Source organism: Osmerus eperlanus, chromosome 26 (genome assembly GCF_963692335.1).
Source record: "Osmerus eperlanus chromosome 26, fOsmEpe2.1, whole genome shotgun sequence".
NCBI lineage: Eukaryota > Metazoa > Chordata > Actinopteri > Osmeriformes > Osmeridae > Osmerus > Osmerus eperlanus.
In genome coordinates this window covers 5,878,125-5,903,806 of record NC_085043.1, presented here as the reverse complement: position 1 = coordinate 5,903,806, position 25,682 = coordinate 5,878,125, and the positions used below count along the sequence as shown (strand labels likewise).

The 25,682-nt window shown below is 49.9% G+C and overlaps 2 protein-coding genes across 2 annotated transcripts in view; both read right to left on the bottom strand.

Moving 5' to 3' along the window:
- Positions 1-816: 816 nt before the first annotated feature.
- Positions 817-21,005, bottom strand: znhit6 (zinc finger HIT-type containing 6). Its single transcript, XM_062452743.1, has 10 exons — positions 20,772-21,005; positions 20,360-20,425; positions 18,612-18,718; positions 18,420-18,505; positions 17,510-17,613; positions 11,222-11,290; positions 10,749-10,829; positions 7,511-7,591; positions 2,868-2,992; positions 817-1,375 (listed from the first exon to the last, which is right to left on the bottom strand). The coding sequence occupies exons 1-10, from the start codon at positions 20,858-20,860 to the stop codon at positions 957-959; spliced, it is 1,227 nt and encodes a 408-aa protein (XP_062308727.1). The 5' UTR covers positions 20,861-21,005; the 3' UTR covers positions 817-956.
- Positions 21,006-22,866: 1,861 nt separating this feature from the next.
- The window catches only part of LOC134012913 (collagen alpha-1(XXIV) chain-like), a 40,458-nt gene continuing 37,642 nt past the window's right edge, over positions 22,867-25,682 (bottom strand). The window contains exons 42-48 of the mRNA XM_062452588.1: positions 25,320-25,355; positions 25,198-25,224; positions 24,650-24,703; positions 24,349-24,517; positions 24,098-24,207; positions 23,395-23,619; positions 22,867-23,301 (exon numbers count right to left, since the gene is read on the bottom strand). Coding sequence (XP_062308572.1) covers positions 23,155-23,301; positions 23,395-23,619; positions 24,098-24,207; positions 24,349-24,517; positions 24,650-24,703; positions 25,198-25,224; positions 25,320-25,355 — 768 coding nt within the window. The 3' untranslated portion in view covers positions 22,867-23,154. The remainder of the gene's footprint in view (positions 23,302-23,394; positions 23,620-24,097; positions 24,208-24,348; positions 24,518-24,649; positions 24,704-25,197; positions 25,225-25,319; positions 25,356-25,682) is intronic.

Here is a 25,682-nt window from a genome sequence, read left to right as displayed (position 1 = left end):
AGCGTCCTGTATAGGCCGGGGCCACCTCTGGCTTTCTATAGATAGACAGGAAACCTCAGGCAGAGGCTAGCACTGCATGTAGAGTCAAGGTACATTAAAAACCTGCAGGAAGTGACATAGCATGGGGGGGGGGGGGCTGTATGGAGGGCAGCAAGCTAAAAGACTTGAGGCAAAGACCCCACTGGTTTGACACGTCGGGTGTAATCGTTGGTGCTGCATGTGTACCACGCACAGATGTAGACACGTCAATGTACGCGTACCACGAACGGCGTCCAGTTGGCGAGAAGAGAAGCAGCACGGAGGAAGGAGGGAGAGCGAAAAAGGGGGGCGGGGGGGGGGGGGGTTGGCCTCTGTGTGCTCCATGGGAGAGGGGGGGGACGACGACACAGAGGGTCGTGAGATCACCGCCTCTCCCAGTGTGAGGGGTGGAAAATGCGTCACCAAGGCCCCAACATCAAAGAGCCCCCCCCCCCCACGCCCTCCGCAGGGGTGACCAGAGGTTACAGCAACAACAGGCAATACACACACGGGAATCCCCCCCACGTATGTTACACTTTCATTTATTATTACTGGCTTGCGGTGTCTTAATAAAAAAACAACGGGTTGGAACAACCCGGTGCGTCCAGGCACCCGCATACGCACAGGCGAAGAGGGGACCCGCGCCAGAGGTGTCAAAAACACTTCGGCTCTCGGACGCAAGCTAGTGTGCTTAATTGTGACTTATGACAACACGCGTCCACATGGTGTAAGATATATTCCTGGCTTGAGGGTACAAAATGAATAAAAACTCCTACTACATGAATCACAAAAGTATGATGTTTTGATATTGTTGGCATTTATTACAGAAAACATTTAGACATTGTGCAAAGTCAAGGCGACGAATGACAAAATATATTCGTATAGCTAGCTAGAACAATATTGAGTGGTAGAAGTAAGCATTGCATTTCATAACCGGTCTAAATGCTTTGAGTTTGTTCCTCACAAGTTTTTACAACATGGCTGTCATTCTCACCAGCAGGCTCATTAAGAGAGTGAGGCTCATCCCCACCCTCTTTACTCGTCATGTTCCCATCACCCCCCTCCTCTGAGCCGCCCACAGCGTCGACACCACACGCCTCACTCGCGACGTTATCGTTCGCATCTTTCACACCACCGTCATCCTCGTCGTCCTCGCCCCCACCGCCGTCGTCGGAATCTCGAATCTCTCCCTCCTCCAGCTCCTCGTCCACGGGCTCCCTCTTGGGTTTCTTCTCCTGTGGAGGCCCGGCGTCTGGGCTCGCTTCCGGGGCCGCCCCGGGGCCGCCGAGCCCCGGACGGGGCCGCGACGGGTCCGCCGTGCCCTCCCTCCGGCCGCTGCCCGGCGATACCCTCCACGCTGAAACGAGAAAGGGGGCGGGCGGGCAAATGTTAACAGGATGGGGGGGGGGGGAGAAAACGAGCGTGAGCGGCACGGCGGAGCACTGCCTGAGCCACGTTCATGGACAAGCTTGCACACACACACACACACACACACACACACACACACACACACACGACAGCACGGGCAGGGGCTGGTAGTCACTGACTCCAGGATTTGGCTTAGCACGCCGCAGAGAAGAAACAGAGTGTCAGGCCATTAGCTATGTCATGAAGAAGGGCGGACATGTGTCGGGAGGGGGGGGGGCGGTGCAGTCAGTGGCGTCAAAGCGCTACGTTGGTGTGAGGAAACACTGCGTGTTCAAGGCTACACGTGCCGCGCGCGGATGAACGTACGGCTGAATGAAGGTCTGTCCACGAGTAGGCGACGTCTCCAACGTGAAGAACAGAGGGCCCAATGGAACCCTCACGACTGCCGGAGCGCAACACTTAATGGCTCCGCTGACAGTGAAGAGGCAGAACGTGTGCGTTTGTGTGTGTGTGTCTGGGGAGGGGGGGGGGGCATAACCACAAAAAGAAAACATGACCGGACTTCATTGGAACACAATCTACTCTGCCAAACCTTGTGGAGGCTTCAGCTGTGCGATAAGCTCAACAAGCTCACTTCCTCGGCTGTGGACAGCAGCGGCCACGTGGTCTTTCTGGCACCTTATCGCCTTCCTGCCAGCGCGACTCGCTCTCGCTCCCTCTTTCTCCTTGAAAGGCTTCGATGGGGTTGGTCGCGAGAGAACGCTTTGCGCGAGGGGCCTCGTCCATGACGACACGCTCGCGAGAGGGCCGCCCGGCCTGTGGTTTCAGGGGCTCGGAGGACAGAAAGGGCCTCGGCAGATAAAGATGGCGTCTTTGACTGCGTCCTCAGACACTTGCCACCTCACCTAAGCCGGTGCGCGTCTGCCATTTACGATAATCCCACGGCTAAGTGCTGGCCCTCCCATTCTTGCTGCTAGCCGCTCTTCTCATCTTTTCGATCCTCTTTTTGGCAGGGTGCGGGGGTGGGGAATCGAGTTTGAAGAGTGTGTGTGTGTGCACGCGTGTGACACTAGACGGAAACCCACACTCGTTTCCTCAGGTCTGACATGTTGTCATGGTGACACCAGGGGGATAAGGACTCACTGTCTCCCGTTCGGAGATGCGAAAGACATGAGCTAATGGTGTTGGAATACTGTCGAGGAGAGTTGTCAGAGAGCTAAGTGAGGACAATGACGCATCCTATTTCCACCCTCGCGGAGGTTTCGGTAAAACATAATTGAAGTTCAAAAGCGTTTTAGAAAACGGGGTGGGAGGTGGGGGGGGGGGGGGAGACACGTTGGCCTAACTTTATGATCAAGACCCGGGAAATGGTTTGCAGATAACTTGAGCATCTGTTAAATATCAAGTGTGAAGTCCCCCGTGAGAAAAAAGAGTCATCCAAACGACTTCATGAGTGACAGAGCGGACCAGTGGACTCTCACCTGGTCCTTTCAGCGGGTAGTTATGGCAGTGGTCCTCGAGAACGACGTGAAACACCGGGTACTCGATGACCGTTTTAAACTTCAGGTTCTCCCTCAGGCTCTTCGTCATGTCCAGCTCCTGGTACCTGCAGAAAAAAAAAAAAGAAGAAGAAAAAATAAAACACTTGACTGACAGCAGAGAAGAACCAGACAAAGAACCGGGGAAAGAAAAAAAGAGACAGTTTCTCTCCCTCTCCGCTCTAGTTCTAGAATCTTCTGCTGGCTCCCATGGCAGAGGCTCTTCGGGAGGATGGATGGAGATGGCAGTCATGGCTTGGCACGGTAAAAGCCCCGCCGTGCTGTCGTGCAGCAATCCTCAGGAATGGAAACTGACTTAACCTGAGTCAATAACATCTCTCGCGGAAAAAAAGAAAAATGCATAATTTTTTTAAAAAACAACCTCAAAGCTTCTGGCGCTTTCCTCCCTTTCGCTCGCTTCCCTCGTTACGTTGCCCTCGGCGATGACATCAGCCGGGGGGGGGGGGGGGGGCCCGAGCGACGCTGCCACGTGTTAGGGACGCTCGTAAATCACGATGCTAAACGGTTAACGGCTCTCTGGAGGGACATGGCGAGCCTTCCCTGCTGAACCACTTCAAGCCCATCCAAGCTCACGATGTCATCGTCAACAAGAGAGACGTGACGTAAGACGAATACACGTACCCCCGTCCAACTCGTAACGAGGGAGACGGACACACGGGCAGACAGCGCCGCCTCGACTCAAACGGCGTCGCTCGTCTGTTGCGGCCACGGCCTGGTGGCGGCGCGCCCACATCCCCACAAACCGACGGAAAGCGCCGGGGATGCGACGCAAGGGTCTTCGTACGGGGGGCAGCAGGTCGGAGGGGGGTTTAAAGAAAAAGCCTTCTCCACGGATCTCTCTGGGGGTGGTGGCGGTGGCGCATCTCACGCTAGAGCCCTCGAGTCGGCCGGCAATATCTGTTGGCATTTCCTGTCGGGGGCAGGATAAAGGAGATCCACACGGAGAGGAGGAGGAAGGTCCCCCCCCCCCCCCCCATTGATTTGGCTTCTGGCATGCCCCATGCGAGACCCTCTCTCATTAGGCTGCGGGCTTGCGGGGGTGTTTGCAGAGTCCACGCGACACGTGGCTTGTTCCGACCGCTCAGTCCGCCAAGCTGCCGGGCTGGTCAAAACGACGCTGTGCGAGAGCCTGGATGCTGGACAGACCTCTAGGCATCCCTGAGCTGGGGGGGGGGGGATCTGCAGAGCTCTGGCCACTGTGCACGCGCACGCAAGCACGTCACATCTGTTCTGTATATCGTGTTCTACCGCGGGAATGGATCATACAGTGCACTCCCATAGGGGCTCCCGTTGTTCTCCGCGTAGCTAGCCATCGCAGGATCAACCTTGCCCTTGGAACGAAGAGTAGCCTGGGGCGTCCGTGAGGTGGAAATGGCCACGGCGGGTAGCGCCAGGAGACGAGGAGGAAGGGAGGCTGGACCGCAGGGTAGAGTCTGACCAGACGGACGTTTTGGCCCCTGAGCAGCGATTCCACAACGTGAGCCGCCGCAGCTGCCGCCATTAAGCAGCTGTGATTCTAATGTCCCCGAATTAGCCGCGCACTGCAGGACGCCGAACACAAGCATGTGCCGGGCTGAGACTTTTAGGAGGGCCGAGGGAGACCTGATAAAGACAGTTTAAGGAGTGCTAAGGAGAGGGTAAGTGATACTTGCGACAGCTACATGACGCCTGTGGGTTTGGGGGAGGAGGGGGGAGAGAAATCAGGCAGTAAGTGCATGCAAACAGACACGCATTCTCTGTCCTCCATTGCAGAGGATAAAAAAAGAAAAGAGAAGCGGTTTCTGCCTCGTCCTCGAGGCTGACCAGCTGCTCCGTGGCCTGGGTACGCCAGAAGGGAAGGACATCCTCTGGATCCAACGACTGGAATGGAACAAAATAAATAAATAAACATGTCAGGAAAAAAAAACAAAAAAGACGACTTGGCAAATAAACATCCACCTGGGGGTGAATGGAGCTCTTGAGAAGCAGGGGCTGCTTGGTTTCCAGTAAGGAGGCTGTTTACTGGTCCCACAGCTATGTTTAGCACAGGGGCAATATTTGATCAGGGTTTGATATTCCGGGAGACGTTTAGTCGGGGGGGGGGGGGGGGGGTCTACACAGGATGACCCCTGTTGCCTGACAGAGCTCCACTGTTCGGCCACCGCGGCTTGGTTCACGTGTGACCCTGAGTGATCTTCCGGGAGGGACGCTGCACCCGTGGCCCCGCCCGGAGCCTCGAAAAAAAGTCCTTCACCCTGTGGGCCCAAACTTAACAAACAAAAACAAAAACCCCAAAACAAGGCGGGAAGGTATAGAATTTCCATACAACTTGCATCCAATCCACCGCTGCTGGATAGCGATTTCATTCCATTAAATCATATGGCGCGGGTATAAGTGACCCTCAAGGGATCGCGTTTTTTCTGGCGGTGGAGGGCCCCTTACAGCTGGAGATGCATTGACCCCTCTGTAAGACTCCACCAAGACGACAGTGACCCTTCCTCTTCTTGTGCGAGTGAAAGTCGATTCCCTTTTCTGCCATTATGTAACTGTACCTCACCAGTATGAGGTCATTCCACCTAGGCCACAGGATAATATTTCTGTCCTACTTAGGAACATTATGTTGACAATAAACACTCACTAAAAAAGTACAAAAATATGTGCATAACAAGCCACTATTATACAGCCCCATTAAGAAGTGTGACAGTGGGTGCGACCGATAGACAGAGAAAAGGGGGCAGGGAGGGGGGGGAGACTTTAGTGCAGAGGAGAGTGATTAATTAGCGCTAGGAAAAAAAGTAGGAGTCACACCGGCGGTATTGTGTCCCCCGGTACCCCTGGCTAACGTTACGCGCCGCGGGGTAGGCTTGGCTAACGCTCCACATCTTTCAGTGGGACGCCAGACGCCCTCCCTGATGTCTCGCATAATGCTGACAGGGGCGTATTTAGTTTGGGGGGCGGGGGCGGAGGGGAATGTTGTCCCCCCCCCCTCTTCCTGTCATTAACGTGCAGTTGGTTGTCGCTGATGTGTCGGTGATGGATGATCATCCCATTAGTCAGGCCCAAGATGGAGGAACGCCGAAACTCCGCTGCCAAGCAGCTGTTCCTACCTCCCCCCCGACGCCCACGTCATCCCCGCGGCCGACCCGGGCTTGGACGCCACCGGACCGAGACTGATGTTCGGACGCTGCTCATGTAAACAAAGCCCTGGGACTGAACATGAGTAGACCCATTTAAATTGCTGATGGTGTAGGACGATACGCATGGCATTGATGAGGCCTATCTCTGGATGGGTTTGAGGCCGTGGTCATAGGAGAGGGTCTTATCGGGCACAGCAGGAAGAGCAGCAACCAGTCCTTCCTTCTGAGGCTGCTTGTCAATCCGCTCACTTTCTAGAAACATCTGTGCTCATGGTGCACAGCTACGCACATGCTAAACGTGTCCGTGTGCCCCCTTGAGGATCATACACACGCACACACACCCGTGAAACTATTCCGTTTGTGAAAATGCTGAGAAAAGCCTGGATTTAATGTGCTTTCACGGCGCCTGTATTTGGGGCTCTTGCATAACCTTGACGACTGGACGCTGGTGTCATCCGTCTCGGCAGCGGTTGTAAAGCGAGTGCGCGTGTGAGAGAGAGTGTGTGTGTGTACGCAATCCGTGTCCAACACGATAATCGTCACGGGGGGCCGTGACAAGCTGAGACGGAACACGCCGTACCTGCGACGTGACGTGTGGTCAGCGGAGCGAGGATGGGGGTCGTGCGCGTGTTCGGAGTCCGAAGGGACTAGCTGGCACGACGTCGAGAGAACTGAACGTTTCCTTGGCCGAGGGGGGTGGGGGGGGGGGGGTGTACTACGAGTATGTGGAATAAAGCTACGTCTCCGTGACTAAGTGGGAACGGAGGGCTGCCAAAGTCTGGGCGAGACAAACGGGTGCCATCGATACCAACTATCCCTTTTCCCTCCCCTCACACACGAGTATGTGTGTGTGTGTGTGTTCACAGGATCAATGGCATTCCTAAACGAGGAATCACCTTCACGTCCCCCCCCCCCGAAAAAGGGGGGATGGAGGAGGAAAACCTTCCCGATGAGGCCCCCTCTGCCTCCACGCTGCGTAGCCTCGCAGGAATTTACGAGGCGGTGATGTCATGTTCATAAACCAATTGAGTCGATTTTCGACACGCCGGATAAATCAGTCACGAGTGGCAAGCCCAGGGAAACGAACAGAACAGTGACAAGGGCAGACCGGATACTGACAGGATGCACATTCCATTTCCAGATTGCAAAAGAGGTGTTTAATAAACATTTCCATTACTGAAACAGAGCCGTTTTTTTCACATTTTCTACAAAGCAACAGATCGAGATCGTTGGAGAGAAGTTGCCGAAAAGTTGTTCATTCAAAGAACTACTTTGATCACTTATTCATTCGTGCTTGACCTTTCAACGAGCTCCCCTTGTGAGAACACCGTTCAATATGCAAGTCGAACCTGAGCACGAGCCGTTTGGTAAACTCTGTAGCCGCGTTCCGAAACAGGCTTTTCGCGGACAGGTTGGTCGGCTGTGACACAGATGGGAACCCATTCTCACCTTACAGAGTTGGCCTGCCTTCCCTCGGCTTTCATGAAGACTCTGACGTGGTCGAAGGGGCTGCGCACGTACATCTTCAATCTGAAAGACAACACACAGGGGTTAGGGTTGGGGGGGGGGGGCTGCTTAACAACTGACCATTTCAAGAGTCGGGAAGTGGCTCGCGTCACGAAAAAGTCAACCTCGGACGTGAACGTTTTCCCCAAACAGGGTTGACCGACGGTTTGATCGAAAACGAAAAGGGCACATCTGCTAAGGTCAGACAGGTTTTGTTGGACAGGGCAGGCCTTTGGGTCCAAGTCATCCCATGCCTTGGTGACTGCCACGCTGCCTGCACCTCATGTACACAGTCCGTCGATGGTGCCTGGCCAGTAAAACCCCCCACTTGAGTCCAGACTAAGCAGAGGCCGCCCCACATGACTTCATCTCGGGCCCGGCGGACGGGGTGGTGAGTGAGGGGCTGAAACTGGACGTGCAACAGGGAGTAGTGTGAGGGGGGGGGGGGGGGGTCAGCTATCTAAGAACCAAGGAAGGCCTCCAGTTCAGTTAGCGGTTTGGAAACCCTTGGGCTCGGGAGTGAAGGAGGAAGAGCTGGGTTCCGCGAGGGGGAAAGGGAAGTGTGTTAGCGATAGTTGGTACAAGAGGGAGGGGAGAGGAGAAGAAAAAATATAATGTGGGGGGGGGTGGGTGGGGTGGGGGACCACCACATCTTCCATCTCCTCTCGACGAATCCCCCAATGCCTCTTTTCTCCATCTCCACGAGGAGAGGCAGCGCGATGACCACATGATGAATGCAAAAGAAGAGCGCCGCGTTGATCCCCCCCCGTTCAATCTCCCTCGCGGCAAAACGCTCTCTCAAATCGGAGGGGAAGCGTTCTTCGCCCGTCGTGAAGTCACGGTGCCGTGGCTGTGGCCCAAGCAGCGCGAGTCCTGGTGGAGCGGCAGCCTGCAGCTGGGACGCGTCGGGAACGTGACGTGGTGCCGAAGGCCCCACCAGGGGGAGGGGGGAGTCGCGGGGGGAGGAACGCTTCTCCTCGACAAGAGACGACGGGAGAGCGCTTTACAAAACCCCCCCAGTTGCATGCGGTGCCAAAGACGCGGCGCAAGAACGGACATGTCGTCTTTGTCGAGAGAACGGTCTATCCGCGTTGGATTCGGTGAATGAGGAAGTATAATAGACAAATCAGTGTTTTGGTTTCTGGCTTGTGCTGATGGGCACATTTCGAACTAAATCGAGCTTTTTGGGTGCATGATTTTGAACGGTTTTTCAGAGTAACCGCCATGTTTCCATCTAAAAATAAAGTCCTTGGGGTTTGCACTGAATCCAATACTTCACCGGTCTGCAGGCACAAAACCACTAGAAATGTACGGCAACTAGATGAAATAAAATAACATTTACTTTCCGGATAGTTTTTTCCCGAAAAATACAAACGCCTTCATACACGTCCGACGTTATGTAATCTATAAGAAAAATAGAAAACTGATAGTTTGGTCTGGACTGGGTCGAGAAGCCCTAATGAATTCTCCATGGATGTTGAATCATTTTCAATGCTATATTTGTCCCTGTATCCATTCCCTGTCATACAGAGGGCACATTAATATGGGTCTTGATTTAAAGCTTAGAGACATAATCACCACGCTCGGGCCAGCCAAACTCAATGACGGGGACTGGGGGGGGGGGGGGGGGGGGTGCAGGAGTCCGTGGACCTGCAGCCATGGGTCACCAGGATTATCCAGCTGCAACCAAGGCTGTTTTGACAGAGCTCCATGGTGGCGTCTGGTAGCCCTGGTCCCCATAAATCTTTAAGAGGGGGAGCCATAACATGTCTGTATTGTAGCAACTGTGCAATATTTACAGTACAGCAGTGACATGGAGACTTAAGATTGGGCCTTGACGATAGACTTGACGGCTTGCTGGATGTTAAACTACCGTTCCAGGGATCAAATGTAAATAATGCTGTGGCGTTACAATGGTACCCCTGTGCAAATCTGGGGTTTGTCATTCAAGGGGACTGTGCCTGCATTTCAACAGCAATTACATTTGCTGGCTTTCTTTGGTTTGTGTTCACCACCCGCTGCTGAATGTGAGAATCCAGTGACTGATTCTCACATTCAGCAGCGGGTGATGAACACAAACCAAACGACGTTGGTTTATCAATTGGGGGGGGGGGGGGGGGGTAAGCTGTTGGCGAGACAACAATAAAAATTATACTAAGTGATGAAGGGCGTCCAAACAGCCCATCCAAGTGGTGTTGATTTCTTGATCCATTCTCACATTGTTAACTTTTTATTGCAGCTCTTGAGAACAGTGACAGCCCAAAACCACAGAGTAATTCACTTTCTATATATTGAACGCAACCCACAGGGCTTTTGGCCTTTTCATGTGTGGATTCTAGTCAGAAATTGGGCCGAGTCCAAATCTACGCTTCCAAGAACAAAAACAGAAAAAACAAGAATGGAAGTCCAACAAGTTACCGAAGAGAGCGAGAGGATGTAGTTCGTTCGGTTTGGATACGTCCCACTGTGACCGCCAGGATAAGATAAATGTGCTGCTTGACCTTTACACATCATTACAGCAGACCACGGTGGTCCATGTAGGCCAATACACATGCCTAGGTGACACCCGGCCTGGGCATCGGAACCAATCAGATGCAAGGAAATGGGCCATCCTGGAGCTCTGACCTTTTATAAATATCCCATTATGCCAGACCACAGGATGAAAGGATGCTATTTAAGAGCCCTTTAACTGACTGTCGGGCCAGGCTTTGATCCTCTCAGAAGAGGTTTGGTCGAAGCTTGGGGTTTGGTAATTACAGGAGGTTACCCCCTCCAAAAAATGGATGTACCAAACATAATCCAATCAGTGGAAGATATACAGTGCATTCTTGTCTCTCGTCGCCAGTCTCCCACAAACATCAAGTTGGTCCCGGACTCCTTGATTCATTTCCCCCGCCACGGCCAGTCAGCACGGTCTAGTTTTCCAGGTGATGTGGAGGCTAGACTCCCGCTTGAAGGGAGCGGCCGGTGCTTAACGCCTCGGAGCTGGACGAGACGCGCAAGTCAAACGCTTTGCGAGAACCGTCCAAATCCACAAATCAAAAACGAGGATCAAATGAACCCCATCGATAACCGCAGAGCTCTAGATCAACTTGGACAGGTTTGACGAGAGCGGTCTCCGTTCCACTTGGGCGTATCACTTAATGGGGGGAAGGGGGGGGGGAAGGGAGGGGGCTCTTACTTTTGACGTCTCACTGGCTCCGACTCCGCGGGGTGGATGTAGCAGGTCAGGATCTGCTCGAGAGTTTGCTCGTCTGAAACCCTTCGAAGAGATGAAGAGAACAATGGAGAGAGTCAGACACACACAAAAGATTGGAAATGAGAGCGTGTTAGCCTCTCCCGACAGATTAAACGGCTCTTGATGGATGACGTTCTGTAGCCCAGGAGTAAAGATCGATACGTGAGACTCAATAACTGAGGACAAATGGGTAATTCAGCACTCTCCTGGCACAACTACACACAATTTTGTTGGAATCCAAGACCTCCTTAGGCCAGGCAGGCCCATTTCCTAACTACAACCTGCCAGTAACTGGCACCAACATTTTTTTTGGGGGGGAAGAGTCTGATGAAAGAGATACCATCCAATAGAAGCGAGAACACGCACATAAAGACAAGAGTTATGCAAGCAACACTCACACTATATAGACACCTCACCTTCTTTCAACAAACTCGCATTCACTTTGAGGGAACAAGAGCTTCAGACGCCAGTAAAACCTTTTTTCTCTGAAAGACAAGCATGAGAACAAACAACAACAATATGAGCAAATATCAAACATATTTACAAGAGAACACTTCTAAATGAACTACTTGGTGTGAGGGTACAACATGGGTTAACTTATCGGGCTTTCGTCGCAACATTTCATGGTTCACGTAACCAAGAAACAGAAAAACACAGCAACAGTGTATTTTGCAAATGTTTTAACCCCAATCTGTCCGAGTCAATGTTAGGCTGCTTACAAGATATTGCATTGTGTGTGTCTCTCTCTTTCTCTCCATGTGTATAAAGTGAATAACCCAGAGATGTCATGACAACCATGACGTACATGCTCAATACTAGGACTCCAGCTGGCAAATATCCCATATTTAGTCTCCGACTCTAGGGTGTTGTGGCGGTAGGACCTAACTGTAAAAAAAAAAAAAAAAAAGCTGGACTGATGAGCTAGGTTGCCAGGCGGTTGCTAAGCTTTCACATGCAAAACATTTGATGTAGTCCACTGACAGAAAGCAGTCACTGTGGTGGTTGCTGTCACTCTGTTAGGCTGTACGAAAACCCCTCGCACTCTCCCTGGTTCTCGAACCAAAGAAAGTAGAGAGTGGTGAAAAGGAGGTTCTCAAAAAGTAGACTGAATGCAGTAGATACCTTAGGGCCAAAGATACCTTTGATTTATTCCACTTCAAACCAGAGCAGTTCATACCACATTAAGGAGCTGTGGATTTTCACAAATCCTATCACTGCCATGAAGTCTTCAATGCAACTATTGAAAACCAGAAGATTTGATCAACCGGCTGTCTTGTAGGCTTGTTTCCATTCAGTCTCTCCATTCTTTTGCATTGTCAGTGCCCCAAAAACTGACAGTGGATATTGTCCAAGAGGAAAATCAATGCCATATTTTGGGTGTGGCCTGATCCCCCTGGCAGTGTTAACCAGAGGCGCTGGGGGCCTGAGAGGGGTAATACAGACACTACATGTCCTTATAATGGACTGTGGTACATCATGGTGCTTCTTATCAGGCCAAGTATTTAGGGTTGGCGTTCAGACGGTGTGACCCTGGGCTCACACTGATACACACACACTCTGGGCTCACACTGATACACACACATGCTGGGCTCACACTGAGACACACACACACACACACACACCCTGGGCTCGCACTGACACAAACACACGCTGGGCTCCAGATGGTCGTCGTTACAGCGCGGGTCGAAACAGAACAAGGCTGGGTGCATGTGGCATCGGGCCTCTTCAGCCTCATCCTCCTCACAGCTGGACTCTAAACCCGGATCCCCTCCAGCCTCCTCGCCCCCTTCCCCCCCCTCCCCCCCACTCCTTCCAATAACAGGCCTGGTTCTGCTTTGGGCTCTGGTTGAGGGTGATGTTTGTGGCTCGTTGAGCCAGATGGCAACGTTACACAACCAGGAGACATGTTTTTTCAGGAAAACAGAGCAAGGAGAGGAGGGGGGGGGGGGGGAGTGGCGGATTCAAGAAAAAAAAAGAAATAGAAATATGTGCAGAATTGGCAGAACATCCAATGAAAGGTGGTTATGAGTTTCCACTTGGATGTGGGCAGAAGAGGGCGGAGGAGGGGGGAGATGATTGTGGGCCTAGTTGGAAGGTTGGGCCTATGTGTGTTTGTGTGTGTGTGTCCGTGCACGAGTGTGTGTGTGTGTAATGGGCAGGGGGTCTGCGAAGGGATTCCCTACCCTATGCAGGTGCAGAGGTATTCCACCCCCCCCCCCACCCCCCTTTAGGCTGAGGAATTTATGAGTGTTTGCTTGGACTTGGCAGAGACACGGCTTGCAGGGGCAGAGGTGGAGGGCGGTTTTGTCGACGAGGAGGTAGGAACACCAGGTGTTGGGGCATTGTTCTGGGTTTTTACGGCCAATGGAAACTATTTTCGTTTTTTTTTTTTTCCTCGATTGGAAAAAGGGCTCGGCCCGAGGACGCATGCAGGGATCTCAGACGAGGTCAAGATGCATACCTAGAATACGTGCCATCGTTCACTGTCAGCGTGGGCGACTGTTTGAAGAAAAAAACAGTAGGAGGAAACGGGAAGAGAACAAGACCTGACTATGTATTGCTCCTGTGGGTGTTTACATGATGACTAACTTCTCTGAAAGCAGGTAATAGCCTTATAACACAAAGTCATGCTGCAGTCATCTGTCCCCTTGCATAGTCTGCCGACAAAATGCGAGTAAACCTCACTCCGTTTACAGGAATCCTCTTATCTACGATGCTTATAAACAGCCATGTCTGCGAGTGAATCCACCTGCAAGGGGCCTAGTAAGGACAGGAAAAACACAGCAGGACAAGCCTTGCATTTTTATCTCAGCTACCGTACGACAGAAAAACAAACATTCTGTTCGTTGCTATGGTCAAAAACACGATTCCTACAAATCTTTCCGCAGCGTCAACGGCCCACTAAGGAGTTTCTGGGGAAGGGAGGAGGGGGGGTGGATCAAACACACACCAGATTTCTGCATTCTTCACAGGGCAGCAGGGAACCTGATGATTGGTGGTTTAGAGGTTCTGGAAGTAATATTGTGTGCTCTGGACTCTGGATTTTGTTTATTTTGCTTCTATGAAAAGGGAAAGAAAGTCGACCCTGACAGAACCTCAAACCGCAGAGCCCGGGTTTTTGTTTTGAACAGCCAGTACTAACCCCAGCCAGAAGAGCCTGGTTGGTTACTATCAAGGGTGGACGCTGCAAGGTTACTGCTCGTCACATCTTCCAAGGGGAACAAGTGGTTTCCACCACTCAAGAGAAGAGCACTGCACACAATCCATGGCAACCCCAAGTGTCAAGGACTCTTTACAATGACAAACTTCATCACTGGGCTATATTTGGTAGAAGAACGAAAGCGTAACAAGTGGGTTGCATGTTTCACGAAAACATGGAAGCCCTTGAAGCCCGGGCGGATAGAAACAACAGATTCCCCAGCACAGTGACCTCATGATCCAATCTCGTCCAATCTAAACTTCTTGGATGTCCAAACAGGCGAGGACGGGGGAAAGCGCCAACAGAAGAAATTGGGTAAGCGATGTAGCGAGGAGCGGCCAAGCGTGGGGCCAACGTGGATACCTCCTACGGCTGCACACACGTGCTTCCCCTTCGAGGTTTCTAGAGCGTGAAGTGGCGGTTCTAAATGCACAGGCACAGTTTGACACGGATGCCCGGCGTGCGATGCATATCATTGCCATTTCGGATCGTGACCTTGGTTTCATCTACGCCTCCACCCCGAGCAGCCAAACACGGCAGCGGAGGCCGTTCAGGACAGAACCTCTGACAGATGTATTCATTAGCAGCGGCGGGCGCGAGCTGTGGTGAAGGGAATGAGTCATGGAAGCTTCTGGGAGCATCACACAAGAGGAGGCCTGACAAGTAGTCTGGCAGAGCACACCGCCTTCTGGGAGGATTATGGAGACGACAGATCTAACTGGTGTACCGACCACCATCCCGCAAAAAAAACCCACCCAAGCGCACACACTTCCCCGCTTCTCCTCCCTTGTTAACTCCACAGCTGTGCTTGGGGGACCGAGGCCTGTGCCAGGAGGGTTGAGTGGCATGTGGGTGACACTGCGGCGCATTCTTGGCGATGACGAAAACCCGGAGCTCCAACTCATCCAACGTCATTTAGCACACAAGGCTCCCGGGGCCTTGTTAGGTTAGGGCAGCTGATCCAAAGAGTTCGACAGGGAGCGAAAGTGAGAAGGAGACCGGGGTGGAAGATTACAGGCAGATGTACCCTAAGCCTCCCCTCTATAGGTGCTGGCAAGGCCTTGGCCGTTGAGCTAATTCCTAAATTACAGCCGTGGGCCTGTGGCATAGTCTTCCTCTGAGCGCAGAGGGATGCAGCACTGACATGCTGGCCAGAATCCAGGGGGTCCAAGCCTTCAGGGGATCAGGACAGAACCAATCAAAATGGAGGCCACACACTGGGTGGAGGGGATGACAAAGGACTTTTGGCGGTCGCAGACCACACTGAGATGTTGAGCAGCCCCTCCTGGCCTTCTTCCAGGTCTCTCAGGTTTACCGTATACATGTGTGCACGAGGTGGTGATTACATGACACCCAGGGGCTCCGATCTGCTGCTAATAGCAGTCTGTAGGCAATTCATTTCAGGCTATGTGAACGCAGAAAATGTTTGTAGGCCAAAGAGTCCCTTCTAGGGATTTCTGTCCCCGTACACAGAAAGAGTTCACACACAGGGAAAGTGCCCTGTCATGCGAAGCTTGGACCAGTTCAGAGTCGGATGGTCCCACCCTCACTTCTCCATTTGTCTTGCCAACTATTACATCTCTCTGCCGCTGGGGGCTTTGAAAGGTAGAGACGGCCTGTAATTTCTGGTGGGACTCTTTGAATGCGTGTCCTGTTTTTTTTTTTTTTATCAGCCACCAGGGGGAAGGTGAGGTTGGCAGCTGTACGCAGGAGCCCCACGCAAACGCACACACGCAGAAAGCATTAAAGCCTCTTAAGTCCCGCCGGCCAGTAATGATCTCCGCTCTCTCTGGCAGCGCGAGTGTGTAGTATGAATATGTCGCTAACCATCTGCAGTCGCACTGCAGAAAACATCTGCTTTTTATATTATGTACTCGGTACACACTGAAGCCCATTTCAACCCCCCCCCCCCCGCCCCTCCTGTCTTCCCCACCAGCAATTTATCGTATACTTATTATCCCATCCTGTGTTCACATGGTGTTACTGCTCATCGTTGTCAAGAGAGGGCAGTGCTTCAGCCGCGGGACTGTTTACCGGGATTACCGATGATCGAAAACAGAGCGCCGTGGGTCCCACCGCTGTGTTCCAGACAGGCATGCGGCCGGCCCCCGGGAGTGTCTTCTGGGTATGTTCTTGATGGCTGCTGCAGGACCCGCGGGTTCTTCCAGACTCCGTCCCGTCCGGGCTCGCCGGATCTCCCTCGCGCGGGGGACGCCGACCCGTTCCCGACGGCGTCCGTACCCCTGGTACTGTACCCTACGCGTAGTCACGCGCTTGCGCCACGGTAGTGTGTGACGTCCTCAGACGTGACGAGCACGCTTGCCTAACTCGGCAACAGCGAGGTCCAGAGAAACCGTTGACGGGAGTGGCGGAGACGACGGGTGGAAAACGGGGCGTGAGTGTGAATGACATCAAAAGGAGGTGGAAGGGCTCACAAAAAGCCTCATTCAGACGCAGCTGTGATGGACGCCTGACGCCGTGCCTGGACATTACAGGGTGTCCCACTGTATTACTTCATTCATTCCCCGATTTTTCCGCTTTCTAGTTCCAAAAAAAAAAAAAGGTCGGAGATAAATATTGATTCTTCCGTGGAGGGAGACAGAGGAGGAGAGGCTTCCAGTGGAAAGTCCTGCGGAGTGGCAGAATGCTGTCCCCACTACCTTCGGGCAAAAAGGTGTCAACCGTGGAGGGACTGGACCACCGGCGTCACAGCAGGAAATGGGGGGTGGGGGGGTGGGGGGCTGACAATGAAAGGAAAAGTGGATAAGGAAAGGAGGGAAAGAATTTAATCGATTTCAGGACTTACCAGAGGCCCCGGAAATAAAAGTTTCTATGGCAACACAACATGGGGTCCAGCCAAACAGGGCCAGGGGTCCAGCCAAACAGGGCCAGTGGTGGTTATCAGAGACCCAGAGGGGTGAGCAGCACATATGGATTGGCTTTGAAAGGAAGGAGGGGCGGGGGGGGGCGTTCTACATACCTGCATACCTGCTCAGAAGGCCACAGCCGTATATTACACTCACCAAACAGGCAGCACTACTATTTTCTCCAGAGATGCCTTTGTCAGAACTCCTGTCAAGCCCACCACGTGATGGAATCACACCTCACTGCTGAGCGATGGCTTCAATAAATCTAAGCCCCAGCACCACATGCCTTGCCTCTCTATCTCTAGCTATTGATCGGTCATGTCTCGATCCGAAACCAGGAACAAAGAGCAGAAACTTCAACACGCTCCCCACAGACAACCCCTCTGCACATCACAAGAGTGTCTGCGGGCCGCTCTGTAAATACTCAGCACAAGAGCGCCATCCTGTGGCCAAGTGTCGGACACCTTTTCCGATTTCCACAACAAATCCGAGTCATTGCAGGTTTCACTGAGGAAACGGTTGTACACTTCGCCTAAGGTTGTACTCATTCATTTGGGTGACATGATTAGGGCGGCCATCTGTGATTAGTGTTTCTCTCGTACGGTGTGGTGCGGCAGTAATTATTCGAAACAACGTACTTCTTCAGGAAGATGGTGGAGTTCTCCTTGCTCTTGGTGAATGTGATGGGCAGAAACTTCAGCGTCATGCTCAGCTTCCTAGCTTGAGCCGAAAGTGTCTTGATCTGAAAAAGAAGGCGGCGAGGGAGGAAGTGACACAGAGAAAAAAAAGGGAGTTCTTGTACGAACATGAACAAAACAAACCTCTGCAATCAATCACAGGACTGGATAAGTCAATAACGAAATATATCAAGGTGAGTTTGGCTCTGAAACTAGTGCTCGGTCTTGATTTTAGAGCCTACTCCTGCCCTTTCTGGCATTGCCGTGACACCTTTATGATTGACAAGGACATGGGGGAGACATCTAAACTGAATTATTGACGAGCAGGTAACCGTGTAGGTATTTATAACCACCTTCCCTCCGCCGAGTTTACAATAAGAAAGCATTTTTTCTAGAGGTTTCTGGAAGTGCAGCTAAGCCCAGACATTTCCATTAGGTGCCAAACCGCAATATATTTCAGAGATCTAGGCTCTTACGGCTGATAGATTTGTGGCCATTGAACTAGACAGCGCCTTTAAAACAAATAAATAAAAAAATCAAATAAAATGCACATTACTTCAAGCCATCAAATAAAACTCATGTCATGACGTCATATCATGATAGATAATGCTGTGCAGACTAAGAGGGTATTCAGTGAGTGGAATGTCTGTCTGCGGTAGCACAAACCACAGGTACCAGATGAGCCATGCTGAGAATGGAGGGGAAAAATTATACATATAGTCAATGGATCTCTATGAAGAGTTGCTTAAGCGTCCAGCTAAGGGATACATACAAATGATGTTGCAACTGGATCTGGATGTTACCATGTGGTCTACTTGGATTAGGTCTCCCCCTCCTCTGCCATCTCACGAGTGGTGGTTGACAAACTTACTCTTTGCGTGACAGCAGGAACACTGGCGAGCTTGTCTCTGTTGGAGCTGCCTGCCATTCGCCCAGTGTCCTCCAGGAATCTGTAGTCTACGGTGGAGAGAGGAGAACCATGGTCACACGTGCACACGCGCACACGCACGCACGCGCGCCCGCGTCATCTGGAAAAGGCCTCAGGAGGATGAGGAGGTCTCACCATTGAGAAGGTTCAGTTCGTCAAACTGGGAGAGGGCCACGAAGGCAGTCTTGTCTCGAACGCCGCGACATCCGGAATCCTCCTTGTGCTTTCTCACACAGGACAAGCTGCAGGACAGAGGAGGAGCACGATCGACATAAGCCGTTTTGCTTCAGATTGGAGCCATCAAACTGCTTTCGCTGTCACTTTCTCTGGCCTTTCGGGTTCGGACCGACCTGCCCCCACTGCTCAAAAAAAGTCCTAAAGGAAACACTGGCATACACATTTAGTTCTCTGGGAGAATCCTCTCACACGCCACTCCATTTGGAATTGGGAGTGTGGCGAACAGAGTTACGCAACAGCAAAGTCTGAAAGACACGGAGCAGAACACCGTTTTTCACTCGCAGCGGATCTAAATCATGTGCGAGCAGATGCTGAATCGAGCGAGGGGGGGGGGGGGGGGTGTAAATCAGTCGGGAGGGTTGTGTCTGTGCACCCGCTGGGAGAAAGTCTCCGTAAGAGGGGCCTTTTCACTGACAGATTGAAAGGCTGTGTGCAACGGTGTCTGCCCCTCATCTGGGCCCGGGGTGGTGAATGACGGGTGTAGGCGCTACGATCGGCCTTCTACCGGCTCATGTGACAGGCTCTGTCGTTGGCGGGTAAATGACGCTTTATGAGGACAACGTTTTGTTCAAGTCTGAGGTGTCTAATTCGTTTCCCACAGGTGCAGAATTTGGATATTTAAAATAGATTATGTTTTGTCACGAGAGGATCTGGAAGGAGTTCTCTTAAGAAAAATTTAATAAATAAAAAGTACTTTTTTTTTATGAGCTCTTGGGGTGTGATCCAAATAATTCAAGAGAAATAATTCACAATCCATTTCAGGCACTTGCTGAAAGAAAGGTATTTGGCAGGGGTCTCCCAAAGACCGTATCTCCAGACTGGGCCTCAAGAATGTCCACTGGTGCCCAAAACAACAGGGAGCCATCTGAGAGATGTGAAAATTGGTTCTTTAAATCTTATTGAGATATGGGTGCAATTTCAATGGTGCAATTCAAAGCTTGAAAGTTGAGGCGATTCATCAACAACATTCCTAGGCCTCGTTGCCAAATACAGGCCTATTGTACAGGCGTCGTCCACTATGCCACGATATGCCACGATATGCCATTTTCAACCATTTCGTTACATACTGAAAGGATTTCATTTAGTCATTTAGCAGACGCTCTTATCCAGAGCGACTTTCAAGCTTTACTGTATCTTGGCCGCAGGAGATTCTTTATTTCTGATCTTATACAGAATGTTTTAAATATCTTTAAATCACTTACAATAAGATGCCATCAAAGCTGTAGCTAAATTGGTTCCATCTGATATTAAAGAAGGGTGTTATGGTGGGAATCCCAGGAGATAATCGGACAGTTGTTTTATATCTTAGTATGCTATATTGGGCTATTCCATCAAAGCCAACCTCAGCACCTCCTTAAACTGAATCCAAGTTCTGGAAGAGGTATGCCCAACCTCTTCCAGAGTGCCCAGGCAGACCACTGCCTGTCGGACTAGGATGTAGCTAGTGATTGAAGTGATTTCACTCTAAGGTACAGTCCTGAGTTTTTGTCTTCTTCTAAGAATGTTACCTATTAGAAGAAAATTGCTTGAAATTTGTTAAGTTCTTGGGCCTATCTATGCCTGTTGCCTTAACTCATCTTACTTGGATTTGAGTAAAATGTTGCTTACTGTACTTGGCTTTTCTTCTCTTTTTTTTTTTTACTTACCTGCATGTCTGTTTGAAACATCCAGGACATCTATATCGTGCCTCATTTGAACCGCACAAGTTACAGCTGTAAACAGAATAGCAAATCATTACACACTGACACTAGGTAGTCAGATACAAGTAAACAGAGTTGAGTACCAGAAGGCGTGGACATCCGTCCGTGGGTTACGAGATACTAGTATGGCGCATGGCTAGGTAGCTAGCTCGCTCGCTAGCTACCTAATCCAAAACTAGACAGTAAGCTAACTAAGCAGATTCAATTGAAGGTGTATTAGTACATTGCCCTTTGGCTGAATGGTACTCATTTTATCGCCATACTGTACATGAATGCGAAGCCTGAGCACAGTAACTGGCTAACTACTGTAACATTAACTAGCTACTTTAGTTGACTAGCACCCTGCCTTTACACTTACTTTGCCAAGGATATTTTTCTTTTCCTTCGTTTTAGTTCATCTTCCGGGCTGCTGTTGTCTGCTGCCACTGAATTCTCTGAAGCTACCATCACTTTATTCTAGGAATAACAGTAGTTCCCCAGTTTTAAAGGTATCACCAACGACAGTGTCAAAAGCAGCCCGATGTGTTTTCTTCCTCGATGCACGTGGAGGACAACACAACTTGTACGGCACGTGGCTAGTTTCTCGCACTGTATAATAACGCCCCCGAGTGTTCATACTACCGTATACACATGCCATGTTGACGTGTGATGGATGTATCATGAATGTGACACATTGAACATGTATCTATAAAAACGGGGATCCCAGCTATGTTGATATTTAGTGCATGTAAGGTTTTACATGGTGGATATCTAGACTCCCCATCATCAAAGGTTCTGAAGATAAACAAACACACAAAGCAGGATAATGAAGTCTTAAACATATCAACGCCTACTTTAGAAATGTCCCACTGATTCCATCTGGAATCCATCTGATTCCAAGAATGCAAAATGGAATACTCTTATAAATATAGGCGTGTTTCCTACGGTTTATTTGCTTGGTTTATCTGAAGTGTCTGTGCAAGTATGGTCATGACAGTTTAACTGGGAAATGTCAGCTTTTGTTTCTTGATAAATAATAAGTTGGTGAGTAATGTCTGGAAAAATATATCTGAAGGCACAACCATAATTAAACCTCAAGAAAGCATGCACAAACCACATGCTCACACTTTTCCTAGGTTGAATTCAAGCAACACAACAGGACACTGCTGTCCTTGATTAGCGGCTATTCAAGGTACAAGTTTATTGTGTGCCTTGAATGGTTGCACTAGGTCATAAGGTCACAAGATTTAAGGCACCCAATGAAAACAATGTTTTCTGCTATGTACAGTTAATCAGCCATCTTGTCTTGCTACTAAGGATATTGTATGCTGTATGTTATGTATGGTAAGGACAGAAGACCATTTAACTAGGACTGACAGTGAATGTAAATATAATACAAATGATATTTTAGGAGGTTTGCTCACCCATGGGACTAGCTCTACCAACATACAGAACATATCACATTGCAAACCACACTGGGATTAAAACATGGCATTTATTTAGTGTCAACATATTTTATATTTACACATTTAACATTATCCTCCTGAACATTTATATAATTACACATAACTTAAGAACATGATGACTGCTATCTGTACCGAGTTCTGACTCTGGCCAATGCTAGCTGCCAGTATATCCTATTAACAACCGTTTGATGAACGTGAAAGTATACAATACAAATACAGTCACATGTGAGTGTACAAACTAATACACATTTTTACATAAATAGTTATTTGGACTTAATTGAAGCTGACCAAATAAATCTCTGAGAGTATAATTTATTGGGGTATGGTAAGGTGAACAAAAGCAAAGGATATAAATAATCAAACATATACTGTCAAAATATACACAGGAAAAATGTCAAACTCACTAACTACCTGTTGCAGCACCAATGATAGGTCCAAGTGGTAACCTATCTTATACAATGACAAATTATGAAAAATATGTAGTTTTATTCAAAACAAAAAATGGTTCTTATAAATTAGAAACCAAAATGACCAAATTAATATACGGAAGTACTCTTACAACAGAACAGATCTTGATGTAACCAGTACATACAACATGAATGAAAAGTAGAAACTTGACACAAGCACCTATTTGTGAAGGCAAACGAGCAGGAGGTAGCACCATCTGTCAAGATGCACAAGTCCAGCTGTGTCGGACAACAGATTTGAAACTGACATAAAACCACAAGGTCCAAGAGGACCCATGATTGAATATGCAATACTCGAATCTCTCACGCTTAATCCACAAGCTATTGCACTCTTAGGAGCCTGCAGTTGGACAATGCTCATATTAAGAACTTTAGAGCTCTCCTTTGGACTAGGCCCCTGCTTAGGATGGATGGATGGCAGTATGAGGGGGAAAGGAGGAACAAAGTATGGGGTTTTCAGTGGGTGTTACTTGGACCAGCCCTTCCCTGAGATCAGGGAGAACCATCGGTACAAGATGCAGTGAACCAAAGCACCTATTTATTTTTCTTTTTCAAAACAAACATCCAAACAAAAAATACTTTACACATTTATTTGATAAATATTGGTATACACTGCTCTCTTGAGGCTCTCCGGTCCTAAGGTGTCCTATGGACCGAATTTTTCCTCAGAAGTCAAAAGGCCATCCAGCTGGACAGGGCGCCCGTCTCTCACAAAGGAGATCCACCCCCACCTGACTTTGAGAGACTCTCCTTGGGAAGCCGCCATTTTGTGTGACGGCTTGTTTAGTTGTAGTTTATAAATATTCAGGGCAGGTTCTGGTCGGTCGCCTTAGAGGAAGCAGACGGGCCCCACCTCTAGGTGTCGCTGGCTTTTGGCTTGTGGTGCTGGGAGCTCCTGAATGTCGACTATAGGGAGCTGACGGCTGTCCTGAGTGTGGAAGACGAAACTCGACTGGTGCCAGCTGCCATCTTGGATCTGACGGAAGGAGGGAAAAGCAACATTGAAACACGGAAATGACACGGCTTCGGATTCTCTCGGGTCGACGGGAGAAGACGGAACACCCGTTACCTTGCACTCGTCTCGTAGCACCTTGGGTTCAAGTAGTGTGTCTGCCTCCAATGTCTGTCCGTTCCATCCTTGGAACCTCAGCCGGGTGTCATGGCGGCGGGCACTGAGGTTGTCCATGCTTCTGGAGGGTGGGTCGCTGAGGCAGTGGACTGTGATACCGTGGCTGGCCTCGGTGCTCAGAAGGTGGAGGAATTTCATCTGGACCTTCCCCACATCAAACGCCATCTGAGAGGCAGGCGCAGAGGGTTGGGGCTGGTTGTACAACATCTCTGGACAAGCTAGTATTCTTATGAGGCACACCCCTAGTTGGTAATTTGGTCAGTTTTGGAAATGTCCTCTCTACTAAACAGATCTCCAGAGAAACATGCTTTGAAAACGGTGTGGTTCACACCTAACCCTAACCCTTAATAACACAAATACAACTGATTGACTGTGTGTGGGGAGGCGTAAACAAATATATTTGATCAGTAGATTGACTATACAGTATGCTAATCCATCACATTTTGACATCACTATGCAGCAGATACTAGAGCTTTAAATAAGACATGAAGTTATACTAGCCTAAGTAGCTCTCTCATCTCATCACCTTGGGCCCTTACATTACCTTTTATTCAGTTATGGAATTTAATTGGAAGCAACATTTTCTGGAGGCCCTGTGCTGGTGTTGTCTGGTGCTGGAGTTACCTGTACTTGGGTTTGTTACCTTGTTAGAGGTGACTGGGTGCAAACAAGTCTGCCCCCCTGCACTGAAGTTGCAGAAGACCTCAATGGCGTCGGATGGACATCCCAGGTTTGGGTCGACCCAGAACCGGCCTAACAAGCACAAGCAACATTCTGAATAATTAAAATGACTTGGTAGAGGTTCACCACAAAACAGGTATTCCGAAGGTAATGTTCTTGGACCGGACCACATACGCATACACACAAAAGTACAAGATGAGGGGGAATTCTAACCGTCAGAGAGCTTGTGTTGGCAGTCCAGCAGGTCCTTACAGAACCGGGCTGGGTTCTCTCGGGTTCCTAGTGGCTTCTTGATGCTCTCAAGCACACCGCTCAGGTAGCGCAGGGTCCTAAAGATCTCCGCGTTGTGATCCGGCTGGGCCATCTCAGTGTTCTGGTAGGTCTAGGTTAGCACAGTGGGCAGACCGTTTGGACAAAGATGAGGATTGGCCTCTGATATTAGTAATTATGTGTGTGTAAAATGAGTTCTCTTATGGTACAAGAGAACACTTTCAGGATATGTTTAGTGTTCTACCTCGGTCCTTAAGGCAGCGTTGAATTCAACGGGAGAGTCAAAGTATATGCGTCTCTGAGGACACAACATCAACAAACACTGTTAAGCACTAGAAACCAGCAGTAGATGAACGAGGCCCTTAAAATAAACAAGAACATTCCTGAAATTGGTGGGGGAGTTCTAATGAATTACCAGAGAACCTTCTATTGTATGATGTACTGTGTTTGTGTGCAGTACATTTACTAGAAACAACAGTTCATGACAAAAATCGGATCGTGTTTCTCCTCTCAACGAGTGGAAAGGCAGGACATCTGCCATGACTGGCCCTGTGGCTATTTCCCATTTCTATGGAAGACTGACCTAGAGTTAAGCCAGTGAGACAGAATGCGAGTACAAAGAGAAAGACGGAGGTAGGAGATGCCTGAGGCAAAGAGCATGATTCGATCCAGAACACACTACACTTTGTGTGAAACCCAGAAATGACTCTCCTTGCCCTGCCAACCTCCGATCCTGAAACTCTAGCTTTTTTTTCCCCCTGTGAAGGTGTGAATAACGGACAGGATACATACTGTCGGACCGGGAGCACCAGGTGGACCCTGAGAGAAACAACAGGCGGATCATTAAGATTACAGTTATGGAACGCTTACAGTGCTTACTGTATTACAGTCATAGCAGCGGAAAAAATACTTACTCTAGGGCCAGGAATTCCTTGTGGCCCTTGGGGTCCCTGATATGAAAGAGCAAAAAAGCAAGATGCTACACGGGCACAATTATGTCATTTAACACATGGTGGCACTCGGTTATTTAAGTCACTTTCACAAAGTCAGATTACAGCAGGAGCAGGAGTGAGGAGGTCTGAGTATGACTCTAGAACGCTCTGGATAAGAGCGTCTGCTAAATGTATGTAAATGTAGAACGGCTCTCTATTTCCCCCCCTGGCTGGTCCGGGTACTGACATTAACACAGCAGCAGCTGGTTCTTATTAGGCCCCCGAGGAGCAGGCTGTGTGCGCGCGCGCGCGTGTCTGTGTGTGAACTGTACTACTTGAGTCGCA

Excerpts from the sequence above, each read along its gene's own strand:
- znhit6 (XM_062452743.1), bottom strand. The coding sequence starts at position 20,860 with ATGGTAGCTTCAGAGAATTCAGTGGCAGCAGACAACAGCAGCCCGGAA. Across the intron at positions 18,719-20,359 it reads TGTTTCAAACAGACATGCAG|CTTGTCCTGTGTGAGAAAGC; the intron begins GTAAGTAAAAAA and ends TCTGTCCTGCAG. Across the intron at positions 10,830-11,221 it reads TGCGAGTTTGTTGAAAGAAG|GGTTTCAGACGAGCAAACTC; the intron begins GTGAGGTGTCTA and ends ATCTCTTCGAAG.